At 46.2% G+C, this 22,388-nt stretch overlaps 1 protein-coding gene across 1 annotated transcript; it reads right to left on the bottom strand.

Moving 5' to 3' along the window:
- Positions 1-2,551: 2,551 nt before the first annotated feature.
- rpe (ribulose-5-phosphate-3-epimerase) lies at positions 2,552-4,567 on the bottom strand. Its single transcript, XM_080019656.1, has 6 exons — positions 4,418-4,567; positions 3,972-4,051; positions 3,709-3,848; positions 3,492-3,626; positions 3,128-3,214; positions 2,552-3,032 (listed from the first exon to the last, which is right to left on the bottom strand). Exons 1-6 carry the CDS (start codon positions 4,537-4,539, stop codon positions 2,910-2,912), a joined length of 687 nt encoding a protein of 228 aa, XP_079875782.1. The 5' UTR covers positions 4,540-4,567; the 3' UTR covers positions 2,552-2,909.
- Between the last annotated feature and the right edge of the window lie 17,821 nt (positions 4,568-22,388).

Here is a 22,388-nt window from a genome sequence, read left to right as displayed (position 1 = left end):
ATGCACAGTCAATGGGCGGAGGCCTCCGTGCATAGGGAGAGGCGGTAACAGCAGCAAGCTGATCAGCGCCGAGCCTCCTCTGCCCCTGCGGGACCCTGGGTAATTATGAATGAGCGGCGGCAGTAAGGCAATGTGCTTTTAGTGCTGGAGAGGAGCGCGAGGACAGAACTCCGCTCCGTAATGAACTCGAGGAGAGAGGGAGCGGAGGGAACGAGGCGCAGACGAGTGGAATGGAAGGCGACAGGATGGGAAGGGATGGGATCCAGTGAGAGGCTGCCCAGCGCCGGTTGCCATGCAAGAGGGAGCAACTCCGTGCATAGAATATCCACGTTCCACTGGGATTTACAGATTAAAAGAAATCTAATTACCGTTCTTCTAATGGGTGCTCAGTATTTTACAACATATACTGTACCACACTCCCAATGTCCCGCCACCCTCCTTGTCTTGTAATCAATATGTTTTAGAGTTTTGTTCCCGGAGCATCTGAGTTGCTCCAGAGTGCAGATCCCAGGCAGTTCCTGTGGTGTTCACACCTACTCGAAACAGGGGAATCACTGTTTCCCCACCGTGTCAGACACAGGCATGTAGCCGACCCTCCCACCCGCTGGGGCTCCGGCGTCCCAGAGGATCCACCCGGGCTTTCATGAGCGCTACAGCGCTACAGCGCTCTGCGGCGATGCCTCTGCTGCATGGCCCTGCGAGGGACGCACAACAGGAGATCAAATACACCACACCATGGCTGATGTCTGATTCATGTTTGGTGTAAGACCTTGTAATTATACTGTGTGTGTGTGTGTGTGTGTGTGTGTGGTGGGGAGGGTGGTTGGGTAAAAATCTTCCCTATGCTCGTGAACAGCATGAGGATCAATCTGTTACAAAAACATAACGTCCATTTAACGCGGATGGACAAAAAAAAAACAGTTATGACATTTCTCCAAATCGCGGCACCATCTACAGTAACTGTGTGTGGCAGGCCCCATCTATCACCAGCCCAGCCCCCCCACCCCTTTTCAACAGTGTTGCCATGGCACTGGTGAGCTTCAACAGATTCAACATTCCCCATGAGCACATTTGATTTATGCGTCGGGCACAGCATGTGCATAGGTTGTGATTTTGAAAAGAAGGAAGGAGGGTTTTGTGTGTGTGTGCGCGTGTGTGCGTGCACGCGTGCTTGGGTATGTTTGAGTGTGTGTGGGGGGGCGGGCTATAGTAGCTGGTGTTTCAGCGGCAATAGTTTCATCATCGGTGTCGCTGTGTGTCCCCCCCCCCCCTTCAGCGGGTTTGCTCTGCTATAATGCACAAGACAAGTTGCGATGACACAAAATATTTAGATATTTATGCGCAGAGCAGGGGTTCAAAGATGATGCACCGTGGTCTGTGTGTTCCTCACACGATCAGCCGCACACACGTGTCTTTGATAAGACGTTGGAGACACGGGAATGCCAAAATAGCTGTCGGATTATATCAGATTCTATCAGATCCCCCCCCCCACACTCCACAGGTGTTGCTGTGGCCCAACAGCTCCTCTCTCTCTCTCTCTCTCGCTGAAGTGTGTAGGCCTACTGGTAGTACATGGAATACACCGTATACACGTTTACATCGAGGCGTTTGTCACTCATCTGAAGCTGCCCCCGTTACATACCTGTAGTATAATCAGCGATGACATATTTGGCGTTGAAATGAAAATAAAAGATTTCTGACATCAATATTTCAGCGGACTGCGAATTGCCTCCAAGACACGCGTTGCATTATTGAGAGTGAGCAGCTCGCAGTTTGAAGTGTGTTATGTGTGATTCTCATTGACATTGTGTGTGACTGCGTGTGCGTCCTTCAGCAGAGATAAGAGATGCCCCAGCTACCTCTGGTGGTCTCCAAATCCCACTGTAGTTGACGTAGTTATATTGTTGATTTTTTTTTTTTCCCCCACTGTGCTGCAAAAATGTGGAAGTACGGAGAGAACGTTTCCTCTAAGCCGACGTTGCTCACTATGTCCTGACGCCGAACGAGTGTTTGGGACAATCCTTGTGATACAAAACAAGTAAATGAAACTATTCACCTCAACTAGAATTCCCCACAGGACAAACAAGTAAATTCTTAAAAAAAAACAAATCTGTGCTCCCTTTAACTACTGGTTGACTTGTCCCAACACGCCATCTAGTGTTTGGAAAAGGAAATGTCGGACAAGAAAATAAAAATCGGGGACAACCCTTTAACTAGTTGTGAGCTCAAAAGGATCATGAAGTGGAATCAGTCTGAAATGTCAAATGTTCCAGTCGAAGAGGAAAATCTCAGATTTGTATCAACCCTCATATTTTTGGGTAGAAGTTGAACAACGGTCAGAGTGTTTCAACATTTGCTTCATGTTATCACTTTTGTGTGGATGAATATGAATTGTCTACATTTTAAGTTCAGAATTAGCCTAAATTTGTTTGGATTTGCACTGGGTAGTAGTAAAATAATACCAAATGTAAAGTTCACATCTTGAAACCTGAAATATCAATAAACACTTCAAGTTCTAGAAAACCACGAGTCTAACAAAACATAACAGAAAGAGGGTTTTGAGACATTTTATTTCCCTACATGATTTGCTTATCCATTAAAAACATAGTCAAAAATATTAAGGAATGTTTACAGTTATTGCATGAAATAAATGTTACTGCAGCTTCACTGTTTTATTCCCAAAAACTGTCCAAGAGAGTCATAAGTCGACTTTTTAGGCGTTGAGATCCAGACAGGGCCAAAGCAGAGCTTCACTGTACAACAGGGTGTAGGTTTGGCTTTGACCACGCTGTTCTTTGACCACTGAACTTTGTACCAGAAACAAAATAGAGGCCGTCCAGCAAGGCCATGTGGTGCGTGGCTCAGAGTCGCCAGTGGCCGCTAGGACCTCCAAAAGTACACAGAGGAGCTCAGCGGTCTAGCGAGCGTTTCTGGATGGCTTCGGAAACCGCGGTACGCAAGAGAGCGATAACGGAGCGGGGGTCGTCGCTGCCGATAACAGCGCTGCCCGAGACAATCATGTTGGCACCGGCCTGGTGGAGGTGGGCAAAGAGGAAATGCAGTTTAAAAAATTATAATTAACAAACCAAATGGTTTGGTAATTTAAAAAGGGAGTCTCGTCTCCTACCTCGGCACATTTGTGAATGGAGTCGGGACCCACTCCTCCATCCACTTCAATGTCCAATGAGGGGAACTGGCTCCGAAGCCAGCTAACCTGGGTCACATGCACAGGAGTTGGAGTGAAGCCTCAAGTCCAAGCCATGACCATATTTACAAAACACTACTGTCTAGTGTGAGGGCAAGGGGGATTCTCATTCTCATTCAATTTCTACAGTCTAATGTACCAATGTTACGGTGAACATTTGAGTTATGCGTTGCAAATTCACGGCTATGGCTTTTAATATTACAACTATTCTTGGCTCTATTGCAAAAATATGCGATGAAAAAAGGGCCAATAAAAAAACAAGGTGCCGACAGTTTATTATCGTTACCTTAGGCATCATATCCTCCATGAACTTCTGGCCTCCGAAACCGGGCTCAACTGTCATGACCAGAGCCATGTCGATCTGGTTGGCCCACGGCGCTAGCTCCTCCACCGTAGTGCCGGGCTTTATGGCCAAGCCAACCTACAACACACCCACAACCTTAACTCCTAACTCTATGGAATGAGCCTCCGATCCCGCGGCGCACCCTCTGAGGCGTCCTCACCTTCATGTCGCTTTCTCGGATCTCCTTGATGAGGTTCCCGGGGTTCGTGGTGGCCTCCAGGTGGAACGTGTACTGGTCGGCTCCCGCCGCGGCCATCGGCTTCACCCACTGCTCGGGTCGAGACACCATCATGTGCATGTCTGTGGCGGAACAGGTTAAATCACTCGACTCGAAACTCGTGGTTAAAGTTGTACGGAAGCCACGAGGGGGTTCCTTTCCGCTGTCAGCGGCTGAAGCAGAAGTTTGAATAGGTGTGATCTCACCAAAGAAAGGATCCTTTCCTATGGACTTCCTCAGGCATTCAACCATGGGATGGCCAAATGTGATGTTGGGGACGAAGTGCCTTTTGGGGAAACGAAGAAATTACATTTTTCACTGCCACGGGTGACATTTTCCTAGCGAGTAAACAAGACTTGTGAGGAAGTTGGCAGACGGGGTGGGGGGGGGGGGAAGCACACATAAAACAAGCATTCGTGGGGGAAATTCGATCTTTAAAACGTCGGATGACACCCGAGTGTAAAAAAAAAAAAGAAAAAGAAAACCGAACATAATTTACACGGTGACAAAACTGACGGCAGGTACCGCTGAACTAGCTTTACGACACAAACACGGCTAACTTCATGCTAGCCCAACTCCTTTACGGCAGACGCGCTTTTCCCCTCGGCGCGGACGCCAACGCGCTCGGCCCCTTCGCGCCATCCCCGCTCACCCGTCCATCACGTCCAGGTGCAGGTAGTCCGCCCCGCACTCCATCATCCGCACGCACTCGCTGCCGAGGCAGGCCAGGTCGCTGCTCAGGACGGACGGGCCGACCTTCGCGCTGTACGCCATGCTGCGCCCACTTCCTCCTCCGCCGCAGCCGCGCTCTCCGGGAAAGGTGGACGACTTCCGGTATTGTAAGTAAGGGTTGGATAGAGGCGCACTTCCAATGTGGGCGAGAGGCACCAATTGCGCTTTGCGCTGAGCCTTTATTTTGAAAGCCCGGAAGCTTCTCTATACGCGCATTTACTTTGTATCGCGTCATAAAACGTACAACCACATATTTTGCAAAAAAACACACAACGTATCTATGATATATCAAAATATGATTTGGGTGTTATTTGGATTATAGTAGGAAATTCATTCGTTCATTTGTCATATATTCTCGAAGGAATATCAAGGAATGGAATATATCATTTGCGAAATATATGTGCGGTCCTTCCATGTTCAAAATGCTTGTTTTAACTTGTATGACGTTATATTTATATTTGTCTGTATGTGTTTGTTCCGTAAGAGACGAACACGAGCAGCAACGCTGCCACTGCGCCCGGTTACTTTTAAAATGGGGACTCGGTTGGTTCTGTTATAGAAGGGCGCCGCTAGAGAGCGCCGAATTCAAACAGTTTATTCAGAAAGCAGCACGTTGAATCCAGGTATTTATCGTACCATCAACCTATTGCCTTGACTTTGTTTTTTTAATGTGTGGAAAGAATGTGAGTAACGTGTGGAGGTTTGATTGCAATGAATTTATTTATTTATTCATTCATTTATTTATTTATTTATTTTAATCTCAAATATTACAAAAAGAAAAAAGTGAAGTAAATTATCTGTGAAAAGAAAGCCAACTAATATTCCAAGATGGAATTACATGAGAATGCTCAAAGATTTAGGGAACGGTAAAAGAGGGAGAAATCCGGTGTAAAGTGGCTTTTAATATTCCTTGAACCTACAGAAGTACATTATTCTTGAACGAGAGTCAGGTTTAATCCTCGAGGACATTTTCACGTCCCAGGATTTGGACGGGTCACACTGAAATCCACTGTAGTTCCTACTGAGTATACGTGGGAATGTCCCTTCGGAATGTTCGGTTAATAGAAAAATGTGGCTCCACGCTGATAAGAGGAGGAATTAATTAATCCCATTTCTCCAGAAGCATTGCCGTTCTCCAGTGTGTGTGTGTGTGTGTGTGTGTGTGTGTGTGTGTGTGTGTGTGTGTGTGTGCATGCGTGCACGTGTATATGTGTGTGTGTGTGTGTGTGTGTGTGTGTGTGTGTGTGTGTGTGTATTTTGGGTACCGTATCAATGTGCTCTCTCAATGGAATTCAGCCTCAAATCACAGTGATGCTAATTACAGTTCTTTGTTGGGAGTCAGTGTGTGATTTGTTATATATTTTTGTTATCATCTCCGTGTGTGTGTGTCCCCAAGGCAAGTTATTCCTAATGCAACAGGAGTGTGAGGCGGTGCGCTGGCATGCACCATTATCGGCGTTTAGTGCTTTTACGTTTGTTTGTTTGGTTTCCCGCAGTAAACTTCCACAGGTGGGTAATTAACGGCTAAACAGTAGTACCTTAAAGATGTTTGAACTTGTAATATGATATTTTACGGCGCGGCGTTTACCAGCTGTTAAATCTAATTGGCCTTCGTGGAGAGTCTGGAAAAATAAAAAGTAGGAAAGAAAATCTGGTCATGGAGACTGGCCAGTCCGTTCTGCAAGGGAAGCACTTTATGTGTTTAAAATGTGTGTACGTCACGGTCACGGGGGAAAGCTGGAGCTATGGATAAATGTGACCCTAAACTGCACGAATCGAGGGACAGGAACAGGAAGAGGAGACAGCGCCGCGCTGTTTCTTTTGCTTTCTGTTACAGCGGTTGATTAAAAAAACAAAAAAAAAACAAAAAAAACCCCCATAAATTTGGTTCTGGTCCAGGTTCTCTCCGTATTATCTCGCTCCACGTGTTCCTCCCACTTTCCGCGGGGAGCCGACTCCGGCGTCCTGAGCAAACAGACGGAGCGATAGATAGAGCTGCGTCTTCAGATGGCCGGCGGGAGGACGTCGCCCCGGTCGGGGTCCGCCGCTGGAAAGGGAAGGAGGGGGTCAACGTTTGAGGCTGTGTGTTGATTTGGGGATTTGCGTGTGTGTGTGTGTGCGCGCGCGCACGCGTGCACAAAGGCCGTCTCCACATCCTGCAGATCAGAGGAGATAGAGATCTTCGCAGGTACAGGGGGGGGGGGGAGACAAAGGAATGTTCCGCGTTCGCGACCTTCGATCTCCACGCGGACGGGCTGCCTGCGCCGGCAATAAAAATGTCAGTGGCTTTGTTAAAAATCAATTAAACACCTCGAGACCGTGTCGCGGTCGGTCCGTGCTCGTCCTCCTTTGACCGCGGGCGGTGCAGGTTGAAACCCACCGTACCGAAGGGTTTGAAGCGTTTGCTTGAAAAACCGCCGAGCGAGCGTTCAAAAGCAGGTGAGCAGTGGGATTCCAAAAAGCCCAAACGGCGAGAGGATCGGTAATTGGATTGGATTTTATGTTTTAACGTTGTTCATTTGCGTTACTTTTGACCTCTTAACGTGTCAGTCAAACTGTGTTAAAAAAATGTATGTCAAAGCTCTATCAAAGCAAAATCTCCCCCCCCCCCCCCCCCCCCAAATATTGGCTCGGTTACACGGCAAGGTCCACCCGCCCCGAAAACAACCTTGTAAACATGTTTTCGTGACCTCTGCGTTTTATCACCTTGTGCACTTTGTGAACGTACACACCCGCAAGATTATATTGACGGAAAAACATAAAAAAAAAAAAAAAGATCCTCACTGTCAATTTACACAATTTAATGTGACTTTGTGTACAGTTTATTTCTCTTCAACGGCCACGCCAGATTGTGCCTCGGTGCCTTGGCGCTTATCCGCATCTAACACTGTAGTCCACTTGGCACCGCTCAGCAGAGCACAGTATGCAGGCGCGTAGCGGGGAGAGACGTAAGGAAATATTAGCACTATCGCACGTAATAAGTTGGGCGTCTGGAGCCGGGGCCCCAGCTGGTGTTTGGAACAGCTGTCAGACCCACTGTGGAGACTCCGCGCAGCTAAACAGTATTACTTTCCACGGCACACCGCAGAAGCCGGTTAGGAATCTCGACTTCATGGGGACAGCAGAGGTAAGTGGGCTGCATGTGCCAGAGAAAAAAAAAAGACTTTCGGGACAAACATGCACACACACACACACACACACACGTCACTTATCATAATCACATGTCACCGTACACCTGCTGGGTTGCATATGCAAACGCACACGTTCAGACAAACACACACACACACAGACACACACAAACATCCACTCAATCTTCCACCACATGTGTTCTGCCTGTCCGTGAGGTCCATTGGCCTCCTGAGAGGATCCGACCTCTGAGAGTCTTTTGAGAGGGGTTAGTGGAGCGCTTTCTACCCCGGAGCAGTATGGTACACCAGCTGCTGCATATGGGGATGTGTAGCGGCAGAGCGGTTAGAGCGTCCATGCTGACCCCTGTCCACCTCCGAAAGCTCCTACAATGGGCACGTGAGCATCAGAACTGGACCATGGAGCAACTGGTCTGATGAATCACGTTTTCTTCAACATCATGTGGATGGGCGGGGTTAGGGTCCGATCCGATGGAGCATCTGTGGGATGTGCTGGAACAACAAGCCTGATCAATGGAGGCCCCACCTCACAACTTCCAGGACTTAAAGGATCTGCCGCTAACGTCTTGGTGCCAGATACCACAGGACACCTTCAGAGGTCTTGTGGAGTCCATGCCTCGATAATGTTATGGCTGATCAGTGTGTGTGTGTGTGTGTGTGTATATATATAAATAGACTTTCAAGATGAGTATGTACACACACACACACATATAACTTATCATAATCACATGTCACCGTACACTCGCTGGGTTGCATATGCAAGCACACACATTCAGACAAACACACACACAAACATCCACTCAATCCTCCATCACATATGTTCTGGTGTCTGAGTGTTTTCCATATACTACTCACAAAAAGTTAGGGATATTTGGCTTTCGGGTGAAATTTATGGAAAATGTAAAAAGTTCACGCTACAGTGATATTATATCATGAAAGTAGGGCATTTAAGTTGAAGCATGCAATGGTGATTTCCTCATCTCAAACAATTTATTGAAACAAAAGCCAACAACAGTGGTGGGTTTACCACAGCAAAAAATGTCAATGTCTCAATAACTTGTCATGTGCCCTTGAGCATCAATTACAGCCTGACGACGTCTCATGCTGTTCACAAGTCGACTTATTGTCTGCTGAGGCCTGGCACCCCGCTATTCTTGAAGGGAGGCCCTCACTGTAACACCACCACCCCCAAAGGCTCGTCTGGTAACTTGCTGATGCATAGTGCTCTCCTTGACGTCTCCAACACCATTGGCGACCATCATTTCTGCTCAATGTGAATCGACTTTCATCAGAGAACAGCACTGAGGCCCACCGGTGCCTCGTCCAGCGTAAATGCTCCCTGGCCCATGCAAGACGATGATGCCTGTGTCTGGTGGTGTGGTCAGGTACCCTTGCAGGTCGTCTAGCACCCAGACCACGCTGATGTCAACGGTTTCGAATGGTCTGACGTGACACTTGGATGCTTCTCACCTCCCTTAAATGTGGCTGGAGTTGAGTGGCATTCATCATCCGGTTCCGCAGGACACTGTTCACAATGAAGCGCTGATCAGTGTGGGATGTGGCCAAAGGACGTCCACTTCTATGCCTTTCTGTGACTCTTCCAGTCTCTGTATCTCTGTTGCTGTAGCTGCTGATGACACTCTGTGACACTCTAAGCTCAGTGGCCACTTCCCTCTGAGAACATCATGTTTGAAGCCTCGCAATGTCAGGGTACTGTTGATCAATTGTTAGGTGTCGTCTTGGTCTCATGATGTCAAAATGTGAACAGCATGATGAAGAGGACTGTTTAAATACCAATTCTAACTGAACCAGGAAATGTCGATTCATGGATCAAACACCTGTTGTGAATTTTGCCGTTCAGCTCCTTGTTAGAGAACAGCAAGTTGTGCAAAAAGTACTGAAACATTGAACAGTTGGACATGTGCATTCAAAAGTTTAGAGAAGGTCAAATTAAGTTCACCTGTAAAGGTTTTAGTGCATTATAGGTTCATCCTGAAATCTCACCCGAAAGCCGAATATCCCTAACTTTTTGTGAGTAGTGTATATATATTTATATATATATATATATATATGTATGTATGTATGTATGTATGTATGTATGTACTGTATGTATTTTCACATGTAGGACTTCGTACCAGTCATGTGCATGAGAATTAGCTACGACCTGTAAACAAAAGCATAGATCTTCTGTGTGTATTTACTTTACACTAGCATTTCAACTCTACCTTTAAGGCGAAAATATGTGTATTTTAATTCTTGTCCTCAGGGTTCTAACCATCTGTGGGACTGTTTTCCCGTGGTGCACCAGCAGCAGCTGTGTCTGGTTTATAAATTAAACCGAACCCCGCTGACTGTCCTAAACCAGGCCTCCCCAATGTTTTTACAGTACACACCTTCGCAAGTTAAGGGCTCACGGCGCTGTGCACGGCATCCAATAATGAGCGAGAGACGCTGAACATGTAAACACACGTCCGTGGATCTATGGAAGCTTCTGCGCTACTTTAGAGCGCCTCGAGACAAACTCAACAGGCTGGCACCGAGGGAAACGGCCGTTTCCATGAGGGCAGCCAGAGTAGATGACCGACACACACACACACACACACACACACACACATACACATACAAACGCACGCATGCACACACGCACGCACGCACACACACACACACACACACACACACACATCCTGACGGAGGCCTATCCTGTCCAACCGTTCAATTAACCTTCTGGGGAGAAGCGGACCGAGCGGGAGCGGGAGTGTGATTGGTTACGGCCCCCCAGGGGACGCTGGGGGGGCTGTAAGAGCACTTCACAAGCCCCGGGTTTGTTATGACTCAGTTCCTGGTGTCTGAGTGTTTTCATTCAGCCTCAAGATATCCTGTGAGGTATTTCCCAGCCCCTTTCTTTTATACGGCTCTTCCTCCCCGCCGGGTGCCAGTATAAAAGGACTAATATTGACTTTGCTGATGTGTTTTTGTTTGGCATGAGAACGCCGCGAGGCTTCGGCTGGCGCTGACTGCATCCAGCGGCCTGCCAGAGCGGGCTGGCGGAGAGCCAGCGCGCAGCGAGGCCGATGACGGGCCACGTCGCTCGTCGCTTATCGGCTCAGGGAATTCGGAATGGTATATTATAGCCGCCGTATTAATGAGTTATTATATATAAAACCCAGGGCCGCTTAAAGAATTCAGACGATGACACGGGAACTGTTACAGCGTAAAGCCAGGTTTTTTTTCGGTCACCGCAGGGAGAACTGGCTCTACCGGTCCGCTCATTTCTAAGGGATTTATTTTCGGTCACTGGGTTGAAGTTATGGAAAAGACCCCAGTGTAAATCAGCTCCCAGCAACGATATTAAAAAAAAACATTCCTTTTCTCAAACAAAACAAACGAATATGATAAAAAAATCACAAAATGTCATCATATCACAATTGTCATCATATCCTCCTCATTTATTTAAAGATTGTAGGTAAAATATGAACGGCGCCGTACGCCGGCAAACCCGGGATTCATTCGCACAGGCCTCGAAGAATGTTCCTTTATCGACGAGGAAGCCGCTTACGAGACAAACAGCAACGTCAGTTTGTTTTTGGCAACGTGAGCCAAACACCCAATCCTCCTTTCAGCGCCATGACACAACCAATGGTTATTTTCTCGTTCATGTTTGGCTGTCACTAAGGAGTTCCCCCGGTTTCGTTACATAAGGTGCAGCGGAGGGAAAAAGGAAAGGAAAGGAAAGGAAAGGCCACTGCACGCCATGGGGGTTCCTTTCCCTCGGGTAAAAGGAAAGTCCATTTTGAAATGAATGACAGAAAAAATTGAAAATCTAGAAGTCTATCTAGGTCAGGGCGGCTCCTCAGCCTATTACCGACTTAGGAGACAAACATTCAATTAAGTTTCTTTTGTTCACGTTCACATACAGTATACATGCATTTTTTCACATTAGTCTATTGGGAAACATGGTGTTACATATGCTCCTTCCTCTATTATATCTTTTCTTTTCCAATCTCTTCTCTTATACACACCTTTCCTTTCTAAAAAGTAACAGAAAACCCCACCTTGGAAACCGGGAAAGAGAGGAAGTGAGTCAAGCGAAGGCCCGACACGAGGTTAAATCCACTTCTTTTCAGGATGTAATCTTTAATCATTACAGCCCTTTCTTCATCCGAGCGAAACGTTTCGGAATCAAAGGGACTGGCCCGAGCCCTCGTTCTCCCGAGCCGCCCGACTTAAGTCGCGCGCAAATTACTTCTTTTTTTTTTTTTTTTTTTTTTTTAATTTTTATTAACTTTTCAAACAGCTCGAGATTGAAAGATTTTTTTTTCACGTCACATTTTACAACTTCCAGCTTTTGGGAGGAAAGCTGCGGTTCCAAATAACTAAAGGTGTACAGACACGTCCCCGTGGCTGCTATTTGAAAACAACAACAGCAGCGGCAACAACCACAACAATGCGGAGGACAACGTGGGACCGACTTGTTCCGCGACTGTAATTTCTGCAATTGCCACACACACACACACACACACATTTTTGTGTGTGTGTGTGTGTGTGTGTGCGTTCCTGTGGTTGAGAAGACACTCATTGATCCCGAGCAGGAATTTCCCCCGGCTCCCTCCTTGTTTTTACTGCTGCTTCCCTGACCCGCCTGCTGACGCCAGGGGATGTTCAACCAAATCAGGAATCCCAGCGCGGCTCTATTATTTGCTGGCACAGAGCATTCATCTGCACTATTATACCTGTCTGGTTGGGGCAGGGAGTCTTGTGAGCTTTTAAGATTTGAAGGATAGGCTCACCGTTTTTTTCCAAGCCAGGCCTGATTAAAATGTTGGTTCCCATCATTTAGAACTGGATAAATAAATGCAACAGATAAATTATTAATAAGAAATGTTATATTACTAGAACACTATTCACTTCACTATTGAGAAACGTAGAATTTACCACCACTGCAGCTTATCGATGTGCTTAAATGCAGTCCAATTGGGCATTCACATGCCTTACTTTACATGCCAACATTTAAGCCTTGAATAAATCGTTAAATCTCCTTTTTATTTTTTTGAAACGGGAGACTCACAATATTTATAATGTTTTGCCCTTTCACTAATCGGCTCTGTTGCTACAGGTAAGATACTAGAAACAGGAAGTGGCGCCGCTCCATTTTTTCACCCTTTGAGAGTGAAGGCACCCTACTGTTCTGTGGCAATTGCAAAAAGTGATTTTAAATAAAATGTGATATTACCGTCTTTCAAACCAATAAGACACATGTGACTACCAGTTTCCCATTTTTGAATTGGATAATATAACGCTTTTTTTAAGCCTTAAACGTCTTCCTACCTTCTTCATCAACACATCATCGACAACAAAGAAACTACACTAGTTTTAATTTACTAGTTTTGAATTTTCTCACAGTGATAAGCTGCAGCACCACTAGCGGTACGTTTCTCAATAGTAAATCACTCAGCGAGGTTGTGCAATGAACAGCTTTGGGAACCAACATTTTAATATCGCCCGGGTTAAAAAAATAGCGAACCTATCCTTTAATGTGGCGTAAGACTGTCCCAGGATTCAACTTTAATAATTTCAGGACTAGAGACGAGTGCGTGTGCCTGTGGGGTGTGTGCAGGTATCTGCGCTTGTGGGTGTGTCTGTCTAGCGATTCAGTTGTCCCGAACCTACCTGCAGAATCTAAGTCCCATCCATTGTTTGTTTTAGACAAAGACAGAACATTCTGTCCTACAAGCTGGGGAAGAATAGATGCTTCTGAATAGATGCATGAATAGGATAACTGTTTGTGAGGGCTGCTGTGGCCAATCGGGGTATCCATTTCCTCCCAGACACAGGAGGAGAGAGATGACTGAACAAACAACCATTGCACCATGCCAGAAAAACAAGGAGAGATCCATGTCATTGCCTTTGCAATGGCCCTTTGTTCTGTTGGGAATTGTTTAGTAAAGCGAAACTCCGGGTCGTCAGAGACCGGTTTCAATAGTTGTGTCCAGAGTTGGCTGCGAGGTGTGTTTTTTACGGATGATTTATATGCAAACTCTCGAGTGTGATCTTGAGGTATCACTCCCACTCCCGCACGAGTCCTCCGTGGGGACTTCATATACTCAGTGATGGGCCAAGGTCAGGGTGGTTTGAGAGGTATGGACTCTTCTTGATTTTCATTATCCTTCAACACAGCGTGATGGAGCGGTGTCCATATCAACCAGCGAGCAACCGCAACTTAAGTCAGCCCACATTGAAAATATAAAGACACCAAAAGGTTTCATATTAAATATTATGCTGCGTTGTAAAAATACGGTTCACGCCGTGTGCGAAGTGGTCCACGCGGTGCTGCCTAATGTGCAAGCTGCGCTGTGTGTTCCGTCGGCCATCTCTGTTCTGCGGTCTGGGAAACTGCCACCTCTCTATGACAACACTTTTATTGCCGTAATGTTCTCGCAAAGCCATTTATAGTCTCAGATGTCGTTCCTGGCCTGTGTCCTGCATGCATTTAAATCAACCGCAGAATCCGCGGGCCGAGGTGACGTAACCGACTCGCCCGCGACACAGTCTCAACAGAGCAATGACATGTGCGAGACAAGTTCTAATTTGTGGACAGAGTCCTGACACCCTGGCTCTCCTCGGAGAGGCAATTTTTCTTCAGGCGCCGCAGACAGCCATGGCAGCTCTCCCCCCCCCCCCCCCCCCCCCTGCCCGGCGACTACCTAACAGTCAGAGAAGCTCCCCGCGGGGCGAGGTAATGCCGAAGGTCTGCGGAACCACGCTGCTAACCCGTGGGGGCCGACCCTTCCGGGACCTCTGTCGTGCCGGTGCTGCTCCTGTCAATCCCGGCGCATGGGACTCCTCCTCGACCGAGTTCACACACATATCCAATACACGCCCAGGACCGCAGCCCTGTCAATCACTTCCCGATTTACCGCATGACCCTTTTCCGAAAGTTCTGGCAGCGAGACGGGACACCCGTGTTCACTCATACACAACTGGCTCTGGCGGTGAGCCGAGCATCGCGTTTTGGGAGTGCACACGCACAACCCGACCCAAAACACACCTGCGGCTGGGTTTGCCGCTGGTTTGGACTTGGACAGGACAGACGCTCACAGGCGTTTTAACGACACCCAGGACTCCCCTGAGCCGCACCCCAGATTGAAATAAAACAGATGAGCTGCTTAATGCCGACAGCACAAGACGTTGGGCCATCCCTAAGATAAGGCCGGTGGAGGCCGTGCCGGTTGAAAAGAACCAGGTCATGGGAAGCAGATGGGGCAGAGGTACAAAGAGCGATCCTAATGTAAACAAATGTACATTTGGACGTGCTTGACTGATGGTTATAGCATGGAAGGACTCAAAGGGTTAATATTGTAACTTTATGCCATGAGGCACTTTATGTTTTATGCCTGTACCACTCACTGCTATATGCCAGATTTGATTGCTGAGTTTTGACATTTGGAAATGCTCCCATGAAATACGTTAAATAATCTGTGTGTGGTCACAGAAAAGTAAAAAAAAAAGTAGTAGTAAAATATAGTAATTCATTTTAATCAGTTTCTAGCCCACCTGAAGGTTCCAGAAACTTTGCCACCATACGATTTTGTAAACTACTATATGCAGACATGTGTTCTCACCCACATCAATGGTATTAGAGCACGCATGCATGCACACACACACACACACACACACACACACACACACACAAGCATCTGCAGTGCACAAGTCTTCGAGTCGTGATTAATGAGTGTAGAATTTGAAAGGGAGAAGGGAGCCTTTGATATCCGAACGTCCATGTTTGAATTAGGAGGCCACCTACTCAGCACTATTTATACTGTACCCCACACTGCAGACATAATCCACACAGCGGGAGACAAATGGGACAGGGCGGGGCGAGAATGGCGATGGAAAGCGGCAGAAAATCAAAGAAGTGGATTAAATATTGACATTAGTTTTAAGGAGCGAGGAAAAAGAAGAGGAAAGAGAGAGAGAGGAAATAAAGTAGAACAGATTGATATATCTGAAGGGTTCTACCTGTTTACCCACAGTGAGGCGTCGTCGCTGTGTTTGTGCTGTTTCGACCTGAAACTGCGTCCGATCTGCGGCCTGGAGGAGAAGCAGGCTGCGTCCCTGTGCGTGTCCTTCCCGGCGACCCTCTGTGTGTGTGTGTGTGTGTGTGTGTGTGTGTGTGTGTGAGACAAGTGAGGTAAAAAAAAAAAAGTGTGGCATGGTAGCACTGCATTGCCTCACAGCAAGAAGCTCCTGGGTTCAATTTCCGCCTGGGGCGATAACCCACCACGCATGTGAGTTATCTCCCGATTAGGGGCCTTTCTGTGTGGAGTTTACATGTTCTCCCCGTGCTCACATGGGGTTCACATGGGGTTTCCTCCATACATCATCATAATAACCCCCACTAAAAACATGCACAAAGACATCGTCTGACCAGCGATGGACACTGAAATTGGTCCCCGGGCTCTGTAAGCTGCCCACCACTCCTGCCTTTCTCCCTGGAGGAAGGACAAGCCTCGATGGGGAAAAAGCGGAAAACACATTTCACGGCCTCGTGTGTGTGTGTGTGTGTGTGTGTGTGTGTGTGTGTGTGTGTGTGTGTGTGTGTGTGTGTGTGTGTGTGTGTGTGTGTGTGTGTGTGTGTGTGTGTGTGTGTGCGTGCGCGTGCGTGTGTGACACAGAATAAAGACAGGCTAAGCTTGGACACACACATACATTATTCTCCCGGTATCAAAGGGAGGTCTGAGAAAATACACCTGGTAAGCCACGAGCCAAACAGGAAATTCAGAGCCCTGTCCACACAAGTATAGTAAAACAAACAAACACACGCACTCCCTCCACGGAACCTGAGTTTGTCCCGACCACAGGTTCTTGTATAGTGTTACAGCAGGATAAACTGTGTGCAAGGCCGGGGGTGCAAAGCCCAGTTAAAGTTGCAGCTCTTTTGTTGGTATTTTCAGGCCCAATTAAAGTTTTCATTCATCAGTCTCCAACCAGGGCAGGTATGACTTCACACGCCCGACGCCGACGGCTGCCAGGTGCCTCGTATAACCGGGGTCCTGTCGCAAAAGTGGAGCAAAGGAGAGAAGGAGGAAGAGGTACAATGTTGAACGGGCTGAGATTGTTGAACTTTGACTTGACGTGGTGCCGCGGGTTTGTCTTCCTCCGCTTCCTCTGCTCCATGTGGGGACCGACCTCGCTTTGACGTAGGTTTTTCTCTTCCGAGAATGGGTCCAGAGTGCCAAACAAAGTCTCTTTGAAATGAACGTGCTGTTTTCCTCTTCTTCTGCTTTCCCTAAATTTGGGGAGAGGGGGCGAAAGACGTCTGAAGCATGGTGGGGAGTTTCCACTGGAAACAGGAGAATGGTGCGCAGTGGGACTAATATTCCCGCTGCGTCTCGTCGGCCCCATCTTTGTTTGTTGACCGCTTGACACTTTGTTGGCTCCGGACCACGCTGGTCTTTTGATTTCTGGGTGTAACCTCGGCAAACTTGTTTTTTAATAGGGCAGCGGCGAGGGTTATGAGGCTCCCCCGTCGCGTTCCTTTGGAGTGAATCCAAAAAAATTGTGCATCAAATGTCCGTCAACATGTTCAAGCAATAGACGGTTGAAAGACAGAGTTCTTAGACGGATGATCCGCTCTTGTCTTGGAACCAAAAACACATTATTTTGAGTTGTAGATCTTTTCCAACTCCGCTCTGGCTCCACCATATTGAATCGATTTGAATCCATAATGTACTGAATGTATACTAGTACACTGGAAACATCCGGGGAAACTATTTCCTCAAAAGAATGCCTTCCTCTGATTGATTTGATACATTTTTTGCCGGGGAAGGCGGACTCCACCACAAACAATGAAAACAGCATATCGAGGAGCACTTACAAACACAATGAATGAATAACAGCTGAATAAAATATGGGATTTATTTACAAAATAATCTCACGGATTACCACTTTAAGTCTTATCTATGGCAATCAAGATATCTTTTTAAATCATTTTTTTATGGCATTAACCGAAAACAAATAAAGAAGCTTGAACTGATTTGAGAAATCAATTTGATCCTCCACCAAGAAAAAAAAAATCGCTGTTGCTAAGCAACCTATTGCATCCTTCCAGCTGTTCAGTCTGATTTGTTGTGTACAACTATCTGAAAGTACAGCGATACTATTCCATTTGTCAGCACCCGTTATATACAGCAATTATAGCAATACTCATGGAATATCTAATCACAACATGAGGATAAATGATATTGAAAGCCATCCCAACATTATTCCATTTGAGAACATTGTCGCTACCTCAGCTTTACTCGGTTATTTCGCAATAACAAACAACCGCACAGTTGCATTGTGACAACAACACCAGTCACAAACTTGAGGCGGTCACGGCAGAAACTGATACTGACGACTCGATGACTCAAGGGTGAAAAGGGGACGAAGGGAAACCGGTCCTTGAATTTTGGCTCCTGAAAATCTCCTATTCATAACCAGAGGTCAAGAGGGGGGAACACAATCTCTCGCGTGTTTTCATTGGGTCACAATTGTGCCGGTGAATACTGAGATTGGGTGTCGGATACCCCCCCCCCCCCCCACCCGGAGCGCCCCACCCCTGCACGGAAACGATGACTTCCTCCCCCATTCATCTCCCTTCAATTCTGTTTTATTTCTCAGGAGGTTTTTGACAAACTCATTTGTCATACGACACAAAAGCTAATTGAGCCCGGAGAGCAAGAGAGAGAGAGAGAGAGAGAGAGAGAGAGAGCGAGGCCCGGGAAACGGTAGCAAGGAAGAAATCTCTTTAAGCATAAGCAGAGGAATGGGCTGACATGGCACTTTTGGGGGTGGGGGTGGGTGGGGGAGACTGTGTGGAGCCATCGTTGCAATATTAGCGACAGTTGCATTTTCCCCCCAGCTCTGCGTGGGGAAAGTTCACGTACGGTTCACTGTTTGTGTATCTCTGAGCTCATGCGTGTTCGTTTTGGATGCTGGTGCACCGGGCATATCGCAGATTGCCCAGGCTAGTGTGGACTTGCAACAAAAAAATAAATAAAATAAATCCCCCAAAAATCCAAAACAGAAGCAAAGAGGGGACAGCCGGATATCAGAGGGATATCACGGAGGGGAGGGTGGGTCCAACGTGGAGATCAGATCGAGGCAGTACGAGGTTTGTTGAAAGAAAGGCAGACGCTCCTTGCCACCCCGAGGTGTTAAGTGTGTGTGTGTGTGTGTGTGTGTGTGTGTGTGTGTGTGTGTGTGTGTGTGTGTGTGTGTGTGTGTGTGTGTGTGTGTGTGTGTGTGTGTGTGTGTGTGTGTGTGTGTGTGAGAGAGAGAGAGAAACCCTGTAAGACGATAGCCGCGCTGATACGCACGAGCATCAGTCTTCCTCTGCCGCTCCTGGGGAAGGATGGATGAAGGACGTGGAGACAGGAGGAGAGACTGCTTTTCCCGTTTCCTGACGGAGGAACCTAAACAGCCACGTCGTCAGAGGCAAAAGGGCGTTAAAAGCTGTGATATACACAATGGAGTGTCCGTGACGAAGCGTGCGAGTGGCTGACGGGTGAAGGACGGGAAAAGTAGAATTGCAGCAGTGAAAACCCCCGCCGGCCAAACGACGGCAGAAAATCTGTTTTGCTCCAGTCTGAATCCACGATGTTCCTTATTTGGAACCCTAGACCCAAAGCCAATGTATTTAATCTGCCTGTATATTTCTTTATTCTAAGGCGGGGCTATTGAACTACGTTCCACTGGAGACCAGATGTTCAACTTGCCATCAGCTCATGTTCATGATTTTTTTTTTTTTTTTTTTTTTTTTTTTAAACATTGTGGCAGCAACACAAAAAAAAAATGCACTAAAAATGTAAATTCCTACACCTGTATTTTTTGCATATTATTAGTCATATTGTTAGATACTGTTTTTGGATAGCCATATGTTTTTTTTGTTATTAGTTTTTGTAACTTTGCTTATCAGTATATTGTTTACGCTCTTGTCCTGTGTTTACAAGCCAAACGCATGCGTAACGTTCCATTATTAAAAAAAAAAAAAAAAAAAGTACAGTAGTTTGACACAAATAGAGTGGACAAAATGTGTGGTTGAGACGGGAATGGGCGGGACAAGAGGAAAAACAGCCTATTTTTATTTTAGGATATTTGGTCACGCATATGGTGTTTTCTTTTGAGTTTATATTTCTAAATTCACTTGTTCAAAGGGCCGATCCACATTAATGTCCGGGCCGCCAGTTAAATGGCCCCGTTCTACAACAGAGTTTAAATGTGAATAACAGGCCTCTAAATAATTGCTTGTTACCGTGTGCACGTGTGTGTGTATGTGTGTGTGTATGTGTGTGCGTGTGTGCATGTGTGTATGTGTGTGCGTGTGTGCGTGTGTGCATGTGTGTGTGTGTGTGTGAAATCTTTTCGCGGGTGTCCAGTCACGGATGGATGCTCAAGCACGCCAGCGTGCGTATATCACGGAGCGTAGGTCAACGAACTGCGCCGTTTTCCAGAGACGTCTCATAAAGAAGAAAGGCATCAGACGCAACCATCAGCGGCTTCCACTGAGATATGAGCGTTATTACGGAGGGATCCGGGCCGGAACACGTGGCGCGGAGCAGCCTTTTGGCCGTTCATCCCGGCCTTTTGTCTGAGCAGACAGGCGTTGTTTCCCCAGTGAAAGCCCCAGTGTCTGACCTCAGGCAGGAACCCAGGAGGAGGTTCCGTCTCCTCCAACGTCGTCCAGCGGCGCAGGCAGAGCAGAGCGCGAGCTGGAGCCAAGTGTTGACGCCATTGTTTTTTTTGTCGACCTGCTATTCAACCTGCTGTTGTCGTTTCCGAGGAACTCATAAAACGTACTCTGTCTTTAGTTGTCGCAGTGTGTTGACACAGCCGACACGCGCAGATGAAAGTATTAGCCTTTGTGTGAGCAGCTTTGTAGGAATCTACGTGAACTTGTCATTACGCAGGGGGAATCTCAAAGTTCTGTCTGAACGGTAGATCAGTCATTATCTGACAAACTGAAAGGGGTAATTTACCAGTTAAAGTTAAATCATTTGATAAGCACTTGAAAATTATACAGTGTGCAGTTTGGGCTCCCCACGAAGACCTGACGCAGTTAAGGTGGAGCTTTGTGTGGTGTCTCTTCATTTCTGTTGCTCCTCAAATAGAGTAGTACAATAGTATATTATAGTATTGCATGGACTTTATTACTGTATATAGTATAGTATAGAATAGTATACAGTCCTAGTATAGTATAATATAGTTTAGTATAGTACAATATAGTATAGAACTGTATAGAATAGTACAGTATAGTATAGTAATATATAGTATACACTAGTATAGTGTAGTATAGTACAATATAGTATAGTACTGTATAGTACAGTTTAGTATGGTATAGTATAGTATAGTCTAGTATAGTATCGTATAGTACAGTATAGTATAGTACAGTATAGTATAGTATAGTATAGAATAGAATAATATAGTATAGCACAGTATAGCATAATGTATTGTAGTATAGTATAGTACAATATAGTATATTACTGTAAATTACAGTATAGTATAGTATACAATAGTATAGTATAGCACATTATCGCAAAATGTAGTGTAGTATAGTATAGTATAGTGCAATATAGTATAGCACTGTATAGTGCAGCATAGTATAGTAGTATAGTATGGTTTAGGACAGTAAAATGTAGTATAGCACTGTATAGTACAGTATAGTATAGTATAGTATAGTATAGTATAGTATAGCACAGTATAGCATCATGTATTGTAGTATAGTATAGTACAATATTGTATAGTACTGTATAGTATAGAATAGTATAGTATAGAATAATATATTATAGTACAGTATAACATAATGTATTGTAGTATAGTATAGTATAGTACAATATAGTATAGTACTGTATAGTACAGTTTGTATAGTATAGTATAGTATAGTATAGTATAGTATAGTATAGTATAGTATATTGGATTAATCCTTTCATCAATTGACATTATGTCTGTGACTTGTGTTATTTCATATCCAAACTGAAGAAAAAACAGTTTGGATATGAAAAACACAGAGTAAGAAAGAGTAAGAAAAAACACAGAGGGCGTTTCATGTCTTTTTTTTTTTTTCCGCCTCGTGTAATCCTAGAGCAGCTGCCTTCACTTCTCACACACTTTTTCTAAGTTCCATCATCGGCGGTGACACCAGCACGCCGCTGAGCCGACAGAGCGCAGGGGGAGCGCCGGTGCGGCTTTCAGGCTCAGCTTCTGAGTGGATCCATGTCGGATGAATGAAGTGCCGCCTAAACACCGGATCCACAGCGCGGGCACGGAGATGAATAAATCAAATCCAACGTGCCGTGCCGGGCGTGTCATGCGTCTTCTGCGTTTGATCTGGGAAAAGCATGCGGCGTGTACTTTTTTGCGCAGAACACAGTGAAGGTCCATCATTTGGGGCTGGATATGAAAGCTTGTTATTTTAACCCCGCACTACCAACCTCTCACCCCAGTCATACCGTACCTGGTCATGGTGGTTATTCACTGGAATATTAAAGATTGTTTTGATTGTTGGGATACCAGACACTTGAAAACAGTGTAACGTGACGTACGACAACAATATATGAGCCAAGATTGTGAAGGAGGCAAAAAAAAAAGCCTTTCGGGTTCGAGTCGGGTTGCAGAGACGACGTCCTGGCTCGGTTTCACGGCAAAACACCGTTTCATCCCCGATCAAACATGCGTTCCAACTTGGACGTAGAAGTTAAACTCATGGAC

The sequence above is a fragment of the Zeus faber genome, assembly GCF_960531495.2.
Source record: "Zeus faber genome assembly, chromosome: 18".
NCBI lineage: Eukaryota > Metazoa > Chordata > Actinopteri > Zeiformes > Zeidae > Zeus > Zeus faber.
Note: the sequence above shows the minus strand (reverse complement) of the source record. Positions and strands in the feature narration are given on the sequence as shown.

Excerpts from the sequence above, each read along its gene's own strand:
- rpe (XM_080019656.1), bottom strand. The coding sequence starts at position 4,539 with ATGGCGTACAGCGCGAAGGTCGGCCCGTCCGTCCTGAGCAGCGACCTG. Across the intron at positions 3,215-3,491 it reads TGGAGGATATGATGCCTAAG|GTTAGCTGGCTTCGGAGCCA; the intron begins GTAACGATAATA and ends CATGTGACCCAG. Across the intron at positions 3,033-3,127 it reads CCATTCACAAATGTGCCGAG|GCCGGTGCCAACATGATTGT; the intron begins GTAGGAGACGAG and ends CACCTCCACCAG.